Below are 14039 nucleotides of genomic sequence, written 5' to 3'. Positions count from 1 at the left end.
AACCAACAAACAAGAAACCAACTAAGAAATACAATAACACGGACACTCAAAAGAAACATTGCAGTCATACCATACGTGCAGGGTTTGTCGGAAAGAATACAGAGATTCTACAAGAAATATGACATTACCACGGCCATGAAACCACATACAACTTTGACACGTCTATTGGTACACCCAAAAGATAACGGGGAACTTGTGGATACAGCCATTTGTGTGTACGAAATTCCTTGTAGTGGCTTATATAGGTGAAACAGGTAGACAGTTTGGCATAAGACTGTCTGAACATAAAAGGACGTGGAGAGTGAATGTTCCAGAAAACACGCCAGATCAGAAAGAAACGTTTCTGAGAGCGAACAAATAAGTCAGCTGTTGCTGGCCATGCAACAAGAAGTAATCATATAATTAACTGGGAGGAGTCGAGAGTTATTGATAAGGAGGAGGTACGTATCAAGCGATGGATAAAGGAATTCATATGGATCAGGAGGAGACCAATAAATAACACCATGAACCGAGACGAGGGCACATACAATCTGAGTAATATCTACAACCCTCTGTTACAAAGTGATATAAGGACTAGCAACACTGGTTCTCGATGTAGCAGAGCTTCACAACTCTGAAGAAATCCGACTGATCTAGACGGATGAAAGGTCAGTTGGTGAGATTTTTTACCATCATTTCACCACTAATCTCTTGGTTTTGTAAAAACAATCTGTAATATATGTAGACTTTCATGTACTTATCATCATCAGTTTTAAAGATACAATACAAAATAATGTCTAAAATTTCCACTTAGGCTATAAAATTACCTTTCCCATATTTTTTATCTCGGAAAGAATTTGTTTTAACGCAAACACAATGAACCCGTAACACTAAGACATTCATCTTTGTTGTTTAAGCTTTTCGTTAGAAAGAGCTCGTTGTATTCTCCGCTCACAATATACGAAAAAAAGTTATCACGTTAAAAGAGATCGCAAACTTAACACTCATTTCTTTCACATTTTAGTTAGATATGCAACAATACAAAAATGGATAATAAAAATGAGTTAAATTATTCATGTATGTCAAACCGTAAGTTTGAATAACTTTGATTCAGGTCGGCCTACATGATTTTAAAAATACAGAACAAACTAAACCATGTTAACACTGAAATTACACAAAATGTCAGAAATATTTTATTTCATATCAACTATCATACATCTTCACAACCTCTATATCTTTGATCTACAAAACACACATATTCTCTGTTATACGAATACCAGAAATAGTTTTAAACATTTCTATGACACGAAGTAAAGTTACAATTGGCTAATTTCTTTCAAAAAGTGCCCATTTTCATGTTTTGAATGATTTATTGTTAGGTAGTTGCAGCTGCTGTTGTCCGAAGATGTAGTATTAAAACCCATCAACACCAACAGTTTTAAGAATATAATATGAGCAAAAAGTTGTATTTGAATAGAAAAATTGATATTGGCTGTCTTTACTATATTCACATTACAACATTTAACCAATATCATTTTCCTAACGATGGTGACAAAATATGTTACAAACCCTACTCGTAAAATGCTGTGCATTTCTCTAAATCACATGTCTTATTATACACACATTGATATGCTCGTGTAGCAATGAAAGCTCATATAATATACAAGTATACTTGAAATAACATCAAAATACTACTTGCTATAGGACTATTCCAGTTGAAATCCATATACTGTACCCCTATGGAAGATATGATCTTAAACTCCAACACAGGGGGTGTAGATTTCAAATGGGGTCACTTATTCAGGTAGCCCCATTTGAAATTTACACTCCCTGTGTTGAAATTAAGGTCATGTCTTCCATAGAGAGTGCATGTATTTCAAATACAATAGCAATTATAGGTTCCAGAACAACACCAAACATGGAAAATAAATGGCAAATGTTGCACTCCTCAAAATATGACATTTCTATCTGAATTGCAACGGACACTATATAATTGGGATCTACATATTATGACTAGAGCTGGTTCTCCTTTCAGATTTAGATTAGATGAAGCTTTAAACGTGTTACCGTATCCATTTAAAATGAAACCAACCAAAAAGTTAGCCCCCACAGTAAATGATAGTGTGTATGTACTGGATAAAGTCATGTGCAGACATTAGTTTACATTGTGTTTTGTCCAATCACATTGACCACATGGAGAGGTTAACTCTCTGCAGCCCAGTGGCGTAGCGTCATAGGGGGCAATTTTAAAAAATCCCATAGGAAAATTGCCGAAAAACGGCTTGTTCCCCCCAATCAGATCCGGTGCCACCCAATCATGGTCGGCACCCCCCCCCCTCCCCAATGTGATGACCCACGTTCACGCTACACCATTGCTGCAGTCATTGTCGTCACGGTTGTTTGATGGCATGTAGAACTGTATTAATTTTTAAGCAAAGTTGAACACTGATGGCGCTATTTATCTTAATTTTTGTTTCAAACAACCGTGTCTTAGGATGATATTTTTTGCAATAGGGCCTGCTCATGTTCCATATTTGGAAATGTTCCAGACTGAATATTATTATCACATATTGCATTGATTTTACACTCAAATAAAAGTAGATCTTACGAGACAACAGAAAGGTGAGAAATTAAAGAATAGAGCAAACTGCATCTAGTGTATGAAATACCAACGACTCGTCAAATATTTGTCAGCAATGTTTTAACCACAGTTAAAACATTGTTTTAAAACCAGTTTGCTTAAAATATTTTTTTTTATAAATAAACATTAACTTCTGTGTTATTCTTTGGCAGCCAACACATACGCCATGTAGCTTCCCAGCAAACACAAAACGTTTTAAAGAAAATGTTTTAATGTTTGCCCAAAATATTTTACAATAACGTTTCAAATTCGTTTACATGACCTTTTAATTTAAATGCTCTTAAAATGTTTTGAATTAACGTTTAGGAAAATTATTGTGTTGGCTGGGTTAAGAAAACCCGTAGCCAGTATTTGTTTGCGCGGGTGCGACATTTCTCACAGGTGGACCTTTTTCCCGAAGATAAACTTAAATAACTTAAATTAAAAAGTTGCCTTAACCCTTCTAAATATTGACTTTCTTGAACAGCATAAGATGAAAAGTGGCTACGGGTCTGTAGCTAAGATCAAGCACAATATAAAAAAGTTTTAAGTGGGGAACGCTAACGAAACTTATCGCATTCTTGTGATTTGATCACATCGCATGCATTACATAATAGTATAGGCCTAATAATACATTGTGATAGCTTAGGTCATACTCCAGAATTTCAGAGTTATGCATACTTATACACACTACACAAATGTATTGTAACATTCAAGTTGCTGCAAAAAAGCAGAATTCCGCAAACTGTGAGTTGGACATTCATTCAATATCCTGTCGATTTCACATGGCTTACTGAATGGACCTAAGTTTTGGATTCCCGTCTTTCCGCCATTATGTAAGCACTGGAATACTAGTAGGCGCATGTTGCCACTACAAGTGATACCTTCCATCCGATTTATTAGCCTAATCATACTTATTTCATGTAAAGAACATTTCCATGCAGGTCATGTGAAATCGACAGGATATTGGAGCAGTGTGCAACTATTGTGCATTCGCCTATTTTCATCAATGCAACTCGCATGTTGGCCGCTAAAACACAATGAGAGAGTGTGCAATCATGACGGGGTGCGTGTGCAAACGCCTTCAATCACACGCACTCTACATTCCAACCGTGGACGACCACTCGGCAATGGGGACCGTCCTCGATTAGTGGAAGTCTGCAAACGACCACAATTGCACGTATAACGTATACGAAATACGTCTTCTATCGTCATGTAAGAGATAACGTCCGCAGTTAATAGGTTAAATTCCATAACCACAACACTATACAGAAAAAACGACAAAAACGTCCTCGGTATGTTGATTGAGTACGGATTCGAACGTCCACGTTTGTATAGTCCTAAACATCGTCCACGTTTGACGGCGTAAGATTACCCGTGTACAAACTGTTAACCCAGGTATACTATAGTCCAGTATTACAACTCTCGACCGGTAATTGTGAGGCCCGGGGTTCAATCCCCGCTGAGTCTTGATTTTCTGTCTCTCAATTTATTATGTCAGATTGAACGAACTTTATAATGTCACTTTTCATAAGATCATGTATTACAGCGTCCTATAGATTTCTGTGTTGTGATTTCGGGCTGCCGAAAGACTACGGGCTGTCGAAAGACTACGGACTGGTAAAAGACAGCCCGTAAATACAATATCTGTGTCAAAGGACCGAATCTTCAAGAAAGCTTATGCACACAATCATGATGTAGTCCAAAGTTTCTGATGATACAAATGTCAACTTTTTTGAAGTAATGGGAATGTAACTGTTGATCATACATTGCCACAAACGATCAAGTTAAAACTTTCCACGTAAAATGAAGAGATGTTGTCATCATATGCGATGGTAGCGTGTGGATCGAAGTGATGTTGTCATCATATGCGATGGTAGCGTGTGGTTCGAGCTTGCTCTTTCTCCATCTTCTCTATGATCTTCTTCTCTTGCTCTTTTTGCTGAGGAAAAAAACCAAGATATTAGTTAGATGTGATGCCCTTACAGTGTGAGTTACATTAGCGATAATTCAAATAGCAGCAAATAAGATTTTATGGCCCATTCTCTCAAGGAAAGTCCAATAATTCTGCATGGAAATGTTTAATGTTTAAATCAAAACTTTTTTTTCGAATATCTATTTACTAGAGTTTTGAATCAGATTGAACAAACACACAAAAATGTCTTTAAAATAATTGTGTGTATGTTGGATGATATTGCCGTAAGCCTTTTATCAATTAACCAATGGGAAGCAGACAAAAATAACAATTTCAACAAGAGACCTGATATATAATCTGGCTGTCTATACTGTAAAAATGGTGTCTTGCGATAGAGACTTGTCTGGTGTCTTGAAATTAGACATGTCTTTAACAATAGAAACACGTGTCTTACCTGAAGACACAATATAAGACATTGTCTGTATTATAGGCACAAGTCATGTCCTTATGCAAGACACGTCACACAAAGTCATGTCTCCACGCCATGTCAATTGAAACCGGTTTTTGGGACACATCCTGATTTTATTTCTTCTGATTAGACGTGACTCGCTGAAGACATGTCTTAATTGAGAACATGTGTCTATAGTGCCTTGAGGCAAGGCACATTATGGTTTTATTTTGTATGTTTTCTATTGTTGAAGACACGGCTTCTTGCATGACATGTCTTACATTAAGTTTTACACCAACCTTTCTTAGTTGCTCCTGACGATCTGCAATCATTTGCGCCTTTGTCATCGTTGTTCTTTTCAAGAACCGTTGCATCTTCTTCATATATTTAGCAATAAAAACACTTCCTGCTAGAGAAATCATTGCAAATCCACATGCGATGGACATAGCAACCAGAGCCACAATAACGTATCTGTCCTTTTTGTTTTTAACAAATGTTTGTCCACTTGTGGTATGATCGACTAATCCTAGACGTAGCAATTGTAGACTAACGATGCCTATAATAAGGGCAACCATTGAAGCGGCCGTAAAGCATAAGATCTGTAAGTAAGGCAAATTAAACAGAGCCCCTGGTTGGTTAATTATGTGATATAATCAACTGAGTAACCAATCAAAATAGAGTTTATAGATTTTTTAGGAATTTTAAGCTTCATCCCAATCCCCTTCAGCGCTGCTGATTATTCATATCATATCTCTGATTGGCACAATAGATGATATATCCCTCTTTGTAACCAATCAAAATAGTTTTTAGAGAGCGATAAAATTAATCATCAATTAGTCTAATTAATACCAGAGTAACCACTTTAAAATACTTCGAGCCCAACTCTATCAAAGAATGTTACATTTTATAGTAGAGCACCTACCACACCACTGTAATATTATATCAACGCACATTTTGCGCCTGCTGACGTGTACCGTCTTAATTGAATTAAACACCGACATCATTAAGTTGGGAAATGTGTCAGAATTCCTCCTCTGGAGGTGTGTATCTAGAGGGTATCTGTCTTTTAACGCACACACCCATGTGACCTCTTATGATAGCGACGTTTTTACATATTTTTTTGTGGGACATCAGACACACAAAGTTGCATTCTGAATATGAGGAATGTCCTTCTGATATCAATTTTATTTCTTGAAATCCGCGATATAAGCTAATACAAATTGAATGGCAAATTATTAAAAATTGATATTTTTGACATTTAACAGTCCTCGAAGTAAACTTTATCAATCTAATGATAAATACTTACAGTTTATGTAGCGCGGAGGAAAAGCCGACCATCATTTGAAAATGTTAACCTTTCCTATTGAAGATATACATTTTCCCCCAGAGACCTAAAAATATTAGTCTTTTGGGGGGAAATGTATATCTTCAATGTCAAAAATATCAATTTTGAATAATTCGCGAATCTCACAAAAAAAAATCTAAATTATTTCATATCAGAAGGACATTTCTCGTATTTAGAATGCAATTTGGCGTGTCGGAAGTGCTCTCAGGTCCCACACAAAATACTGTGCAAACGTCGCTATCCGATCCCTTAAGATGAGATATGACCTCTTAAAAACGTAATTGTATAGTTGATACACAGAGTGCGCCTTTATTATTATTAGTCATATGAAGCTATTATGACAAGTAGTGTATGGGTTATTTGGGAACGGAACAGAGTTAATGTAATTCAATTGGTTGGGACAACACACTTACATGGATATGTACGAGCTATCGACTGCACATTGCTTTGGCCAAAAAAATTGTTTGCTTGCCCTCAATTGAATTTCCAAATAGATATGGGCAACCTTTTTAATAATCAAAATTGGCCTTTCTTCCAAATCTGTAATCACTTTAACCAACATATCTTAACAACCAAAAACCACATGTTAATCAATTAAGTTTTTAGTTTGTAGCCAAGATTATATACAGTATAACCATGGGTAATTTTCACAGTTCCTAGCACGTAAGATAACAGAGATGTGACGATTGAGGTAGAACTTTTTGAATGACCCTCGCATATAGAAAAAACATCACCTTTGTGTGTATTCTTACCGTGTATACTGTTTTTGATTTCGCTGCTATAAGACCAACCAGCCCACATATAGCTATCTGCGGAGTGTAAATATAATGTAAAGACAATCTTTTTACATGTTACCATCTGAATAATGATATTAATGGGCTGTTCTAGTTGAAATCCATACACCAAATATGGAAGACATGATCTTAATTTTCCACATAGGGAGTGTGTATTTAAGTTTACCTTCCATAGGGGATATGGATTGCAACTGAAATAGCCCAATTTGATTGTTTGTTTCACAGACTACTACAGACCATGTATCAACAGTCAAAGTCCCCGTGCATTGTATGCTGTGAATTCTCGCATATTCATGAGGGCCAATTGTTCGATCGTGCCGTGTCTTACAATGTCTAACAATCACGCCAGCGTTGTGTGCATTCGCGTATACGCGATAGAGCGTTGCTTACCTTCACGATTACGCGATAGACCGTAAAATACACGGTAAGTACGTCGCAGTTTTGCCTGTCGCATTTCATGGAACAATCGGCCCTTATTATCGGGTGATGCTGAGACTTTGACTGCTTGAACGCATTCTGTTATCTTTTTCGTCCATGGTTTGTTTCACTGGACGCAATATTAAATCTCGTGCGTTAAACTAAAACTGGCGTGTTTGTACCTCAAATGACGTCATTGCCTCTAGTAAGCCAAATAGACGTATCTACTTACTATTGCACCACTCCATATAGGTGATATGGTATGTGCAAACCATATGGGCGCCCTACTGCAAAGAATCACACCCAAAACAACACTCAATCCCCCACTAACGAGATGTGGTACGGCTAACACAGCTAACATTATTGTTACTCCTTGCAATGTTCGCTTAATATTCATATTCTGTCTCTGTTGTTCTGCATCTTCTTGATTTTGATTCTGATTCTCATCCGATGAGTTCTCATCTTGGCTGTTATCTTGCATGTTGAAGTCTATCCCCATTGTGTGTTTGTTGTTGTTTATTGTTGTTGACAAGCGTGTATATAACGGATGCGCTGATAATTTCCTAACAGCGAATATTAGTAGCAAAGATAACCCGGATGTAGTTACAATGATTGTATTACGATACGGATGTCGATGTATACACTAGCAGAACCTACAGATGAATGCAAAAAAAGTTAATGAATGATCAAAAGAAAACAAACAAACAAACAAACAAACAAATAAACACCAAACGTAACAAGAAACGATGGGTTTCAACATCGCGATAAATATGTACTGGAAATAGGTTCCTTTGTGGTCGGATTAACCATGTTAAAATATCCAACGCAATTGTTAAAGGTCATGACGTGTTATGTTTTTACGAAATAAATCAACTTATTACAGTCTAATTTATACCAATTTTGTCTGAGGAACTGAAACACATTTTCTAACATTTCTGATATTTTTCTTGTTCATTATTGACCTTATATACAACCAACGAACATAACACACGCATATAGAAATTTAACCATTATTGCCCGTAGGCATGGCATATTAGCATACTCGGTACTGTATTGCGAGGTTCATTCCCGAGTTCAACTTATGCGGATATTATTTCAATTGGTATGAGCTGGTACGGGTATTTTTTATCTGTATATTTCGTGTAGCAACTAAGGCATTTATCCGCCTTATTTAATTTAATTGTATTTAAAAAATGAATATTATTTTGTTCTTTTACTATTTCATCAGGTCAATATTATTTATCACTGTGGTATAGCCTACATGATATGCGTGCTAAAATAATATTTTGAAATACGAAACTATATCTTAAAAATGGTATATGTAGCCATAAAGCCAAGCATGGTTAAAGAGCTATTTAACGCTTTAGAATAGTCCTTCATTGTTGTTGTTGTTAATAGGAAAAAAATCACCTGAAAAAAGCTTTATTACGAGAGAAATAAGAAAATACGTCCAAAATGATACTTTGCCCTTTTAGTGGATATCAGTATGTTGTTAATGGTTCTTATCCTATGTAGTTAGTTGGGTATTGAAAATGAAGCAGTTTGGTACGCGTCACGATACAAATCAACTTATTTCTATTACGGATTGCACGTAAACAAGGGCTTTGTAGATTGTTCCAGAAAGGCTGCGTAACAAAATGACAGGAACCGGGACCTTGCCCTATTCACTAAATCGTTATCACGTGACCAGATACTGAATAAAAGTCAAAATTAGGGGACTAGGGCAAGATTCATGTTATTGCAGGTGCACATCATCGCTGTTCTGGCAAAACGTCGTAACTCCAATAGCTGCTGTGTTAAATATGTACAATACACTGTATTATATTGTTCATATTTAACACATAACAGCTATTGGAGTATTGGATATACAGTTTGATGTTTATATTATGAGAATGGTTGCTAGCAAAGATATGAAGATATGAATACCATTTTTTTAAAATTTTTATATTAAATTATTAATCATTTTGTTTAAATTATTACTTTAAAAAAATGAGATTGCTTATCATGATTGCATACATATGAAATTTTGCACGTACGCAAACCAAACATTATTTAATACAGCATGTTAAATAAGTAACATATGTCTATGGGCAACCGATTTTAATTTGTAACTCAGTGTACTAAAGTATTAGTGATTCACCCAGAGCAAATATAATTAATTGTTACTTCACTATTGATTTTGTCGATTCTCTCGCTATAGTAATAATAGTAAAATTGTTATACCATTGAACTTATATGCATCAGCTTGTATTCTACGAACAGTGGCTATTTATTTATTTATTTATTTATTTATTTATTTATTTAATTATTTATTTTTTTATTTATATAATTATACTAGTGAAATTTTAACACATAGCAATACAAATTTGTTTCGGGTAGATGGTTTAACGCATCCACACTCTTCAGTTACATTGTGGATAATGACAAAGAATACAAGCCTTGAGTTTTGAGGCGCGTACGAGAGGGAATTAAACTATCATTATTAGATGCGTGCCTCAAAACTCAAGGCTTGTATTCTTTGTCATCATCCACATTGTAACTGAAGAGTGTGGATGGGTTAAACCATAAACACGAAACAAATTTGTATTGTTATGTGTTAAAATTTCACTAGTATGATTGTATAATTCACTCCTATATTTTATAGTTGGCCATTGTATCTAGTGATGGTTTCACTCTAATATCTTACTATTTATTTATTTATTTATTTATAAACATATGTAAAAAGTATCACTAACCAAACCATATCAATTTGTATTTATTTATTTATTTATTTATTTATTTATTTATTTATTTGTTTGTTTGTTTGTTTGTTTGTTTGTTTGTTTGTTTATTTATTTATTTATTTATTTATTTATTTATTTCTCTGTAGTTGAGTTCCTTAATGAACTTTGAATAATATATTGGTGTTTAATTTATGGAAATTTGTACATGTATATTCTAAAAACTTAAATTTTTACTTGGACAAAATAAATAAATAATAAATAAATAAATAAATAAATAAATAAATAAATAAATAAATAAATAAATAAATGCAAAAGCTACCACCATATCATTCACGAATTGTTCAAATTGTTCAACGATTGATCAATATTAATTGATCTATCTGTAGACTGTAACCAATCTCAATAGCTAGTTAGGTGTAGTTTTACCTGTGCAATAGTATGTATTTATTTCTTTTGCTATTTAGTTTACTACAGAAATACATCACCATTGTAAACAAACACGGACAAACTCAATAACGGCGTTTTACCTGTGCAATACCACCATTGTCGCATTAGCATTTTAAGATACTTTCATAGATATTGTTAAACAAACACAAGCAATTTCAATAGTAGTGTAGTTTTACCAGTACTTGCATTACGCCAGTAAAATACTTTCTTAATGAATTCAGAAGATAGCTATTGTTAAACAAACACATGCAATTTCAATAGTAGTGTAGTTTTACCTGTAAAATACTTTCTTAATGCATTCAGAAGATAGCTATTGTTAAACAAACACAAGCAATTTCAACAGTAGTGTAGTTTTACCAGTACTTGCATTACCCCAGTAAAATACTTTCTTAATGCATTCAGAAGATAGCTATTGTTAAACAAACACAAGCAATTTCAATAGTAGTGTAGTTTTAGCTGTAAAATACTTTCTTAATGCATTCAGAATATAGTTATTGTTAAACAAACACAAGCAATTTCAACAGTAGTGTAGTTTTACCAGTACTTGCATTACCCCAGTAAAATACTTTCTTAATGCATTCAGAAGATAGCTATTGTTAAACAAACACAAGCAATCTCAATAGCGGTGTAGTTTTACCTGCACCTGCAATACCATTATAAACTACTTTTTTTTTTTATTCATTCAGATAATATATTGAACAGGATTGTAATAGAAAAGCTATGTTTGCATTCATACCATTAATTGCAAAAGACTTTCTTAATCAATTCAGATAATATATATTTTTAAACACGTGCAATCTCAGTAGTAGTGTAGCTTTATCTGTCGTTGCAATACCATTGCAAACTAATAGGGCATTGTAAACAAACATAGGGGAATTTATCAATATTGTGTTGCAGTTTTACCTGCACTTGCATTATCATACTTAAATACTTTCTTAATTCATTCACACACTAGATGTTGTTAAAATACTGGTAATCGTAATTGAAATGTGTGTTGTGTGGATGAAGGGAGATAATAATAATAATAATAATAATAATAATAATAATAATAATAATAAGACCAATAATAATAATAATAATAATAATAATAATAATAGGAATAAGAATAATAATAGTAGATATTATTAATAGTAAAAAAAAAGGTATTATAATAATAAACAATATTAAATAGTAGCAGTAACAAAAATAAATAGTAATACATATAATAAAACTATTCATTTATAATAATAACAATCACAATAAATCAGAAGCAGACTTGCTTTTCTTACGAATTTGTTTTTATCTTTCAAAACGGTTACGGGGAGCCCCATTGCACCCTTAATAAATTATACACATTAAGAAAACTCCCAGATGCTATGCATACACATGCTCAACATCTGTATGTACAATTGCACAGACGTAAGTATTCCCCACTTCACTAATAATGTACTCACCGAAATAATCTATTTATTTGTGACTTTCTGCTCCACACAGCATTAAGGCGCCAACCCTAGTAGCTAGGCAGCCATCTTTATCGTCTGCAGATACTCTGGTGAATCTAATTTCCTATCGAGTCGTAGTCACCCACACATATCCAACCAACGCTGTCCTCACTCGTTGACAGCACAGTAGATGAAACTGAGATATAACACTCTTACATCATGACAAAATGATGTGCTGACTGATGATAATGGTGAATTATTTAATGTCGAAGCCTGTTAAATTGAATCCTATTCGAAATATATGCGGACGTTTCAATCACTCATACGATGAACCCCAATATACTAGCATACAAACACACACATTCATTATAGATTTATCCTAAAGCATAGTATAGGTATTTTCGAGAAGCAGCATCATATGCACGGTGGATAGGTCGCTGTTGCAAAAACAAAAATACCCGTTTCATTACAGTATCTCGTCTGCAGACAGCATCTGTGCGCGCGAAATATTACACGGTTTTTCTCTGTGATAGCAATACAGTTGAACGAAGATGGCGTGTGAATCGAAATGATCAATAACCATTTTTTTAAAATCTGCGAATATTTCTTGAGATGGTTCTTGGCAGAAGGTTTGGCTCAAAGAATAATTATTTTATCTGATTGAAAATAGTGTAGTTTTTACCAGTTACAGGATTACCATTGTGAAACATTTTTATTAATCTACAGCTTACATTTTCCCAAACCAGAGATTATTTAACCATTTATATGAGATATAATCAACCAATAAAGTTCAATTGTTACTTTTATAAATAAATTAATATTTTTTGATGAGAATGTCCTATTAATTTTTAAGAGAAATCTGTTTTGTGCCCATCTGAATAGTTTGAATTCAAAAACGAGTGTATCGTTTTAAGAGCGCTTTGAGGTTTAGAATGAAAAACGTGTTTAACAGTAGGCTATGAATATGGATAAAATAAGGATGGGGACGAGGCTGTCAATCCGATCACAACACGTTATATTAATATACCTTTTCAAATAAATTTTTAATTATGGTCACACAAATTAATATTTGTAAACACATTTTATGATTTTTCCATACAACTTTATTTGTCAGTTATACGTTATACATGGAGGATATACTAGTAGCTTAACGTAAAATGGTTACGACAGCGGACGTAATCTGTGTGCATTAAGTGGGTAATATAATCAAGCCCAGTATAAATTCTGTACTTCACGTCACAGAAATTTTCCGCGGGCTATAGGTGTATTTCTGACCTGGTAATAGTGGTATAGCCACCCACTCCTACTATTGGTAGGTATATGATATGCACTGGGAACATTATATCATTAGGTCAAGGGGTTGTTTAAAATATGCAAGCTTATCTTCTTAAATATTGGTACTTCACGAAGCTTGACAATATATATATGGGAATGCATTAAGAAAGTATCTAACAATGGAATTGCAAGAACATTTAAAACTACACAATCTCTTGAGATAGTTTAACAATGTATAGTATAATATAGCAAAAAAATATTTTACAGTGGGATTGCAAGAACATTATTTATAATTTGCCCATATTTCTTTAACCTATAACCTGACTGACCTTTTTAAAACTGAACCACAACGTCCATGATTTTTACTCTGATAATTGACTGTTTCGTTCTTGAAATATAAATCATTGGGCTATTCCATTTAAAATCCACACTACCCCTGTGGACGATTTTGGAAATATCTTCCACAGGGGGAGTACATGTATTTCAAATGTAATTGGTCAGGGTTAATTAATTTTGAACCCACACTCCCCCTGTCTTATGGCTTTACATAGTATCTTCCACAACTGGAGTGAGTATTTCAAATGGAAGTTACCCATTATTGTCTATTCTATTCAAAACTCATACTACCTCTGTGGAAGACTTTAGCTAAATCTTC

The 14039-nt window shown here is 34.1% G+C and overlaps 1 protein-coding gene across 1 annotated transcript; it reads right to left on the bottom strand.

The window, feature by feature from the left end:
• Nucleotides 1–1112: 1112 nt before the first annotated feature.
• LOC140146068 (uncharacterized) lies at nt 1113–12605 on the bottom strand. The gene is made up of 5 exons (XM_072167813.1): nt 12122–12605; nt 7751–8171; nt 7060–7116; nt 5262–5561; nt 1113–4541 (listed from the first exon to the last, which is right to left on the bottom strand). The coding sequence occupies exons 2-5, from the start codon at nt 8015–8017 to the stop codon at nt 4464–4466; spliced, it is 702 nt and encodes a 233-aa protein (XP_072023914.1). The 5' UTR covers nt 8018–8171; nt 12122–12605; the 3' UTR covers nt 1113–4463.
• Nucleotides 12606–14039: the final 1434 nt, after the last annotated feature.

Source organism: Amphiura filiformis, chromosome 2 (genome assembly GCF_039555335.1).
Source record: "Amphiura filiformis chromosome 2, Afil_fr2py, whole genome shotgun sequence".
In the NCBI taxonomy this organism is placed as follows: Eukaryota; Metazoa; Echinodermata; class Ophiuroidea; order Amphilepidida; family Amphiuridae; genus Amphiura; species Amphiura filiformis.
Note: the sequence above shows the minus strand (reverse complement) of the source record. Positions and strands in the feature narration are given on the sequence as shown.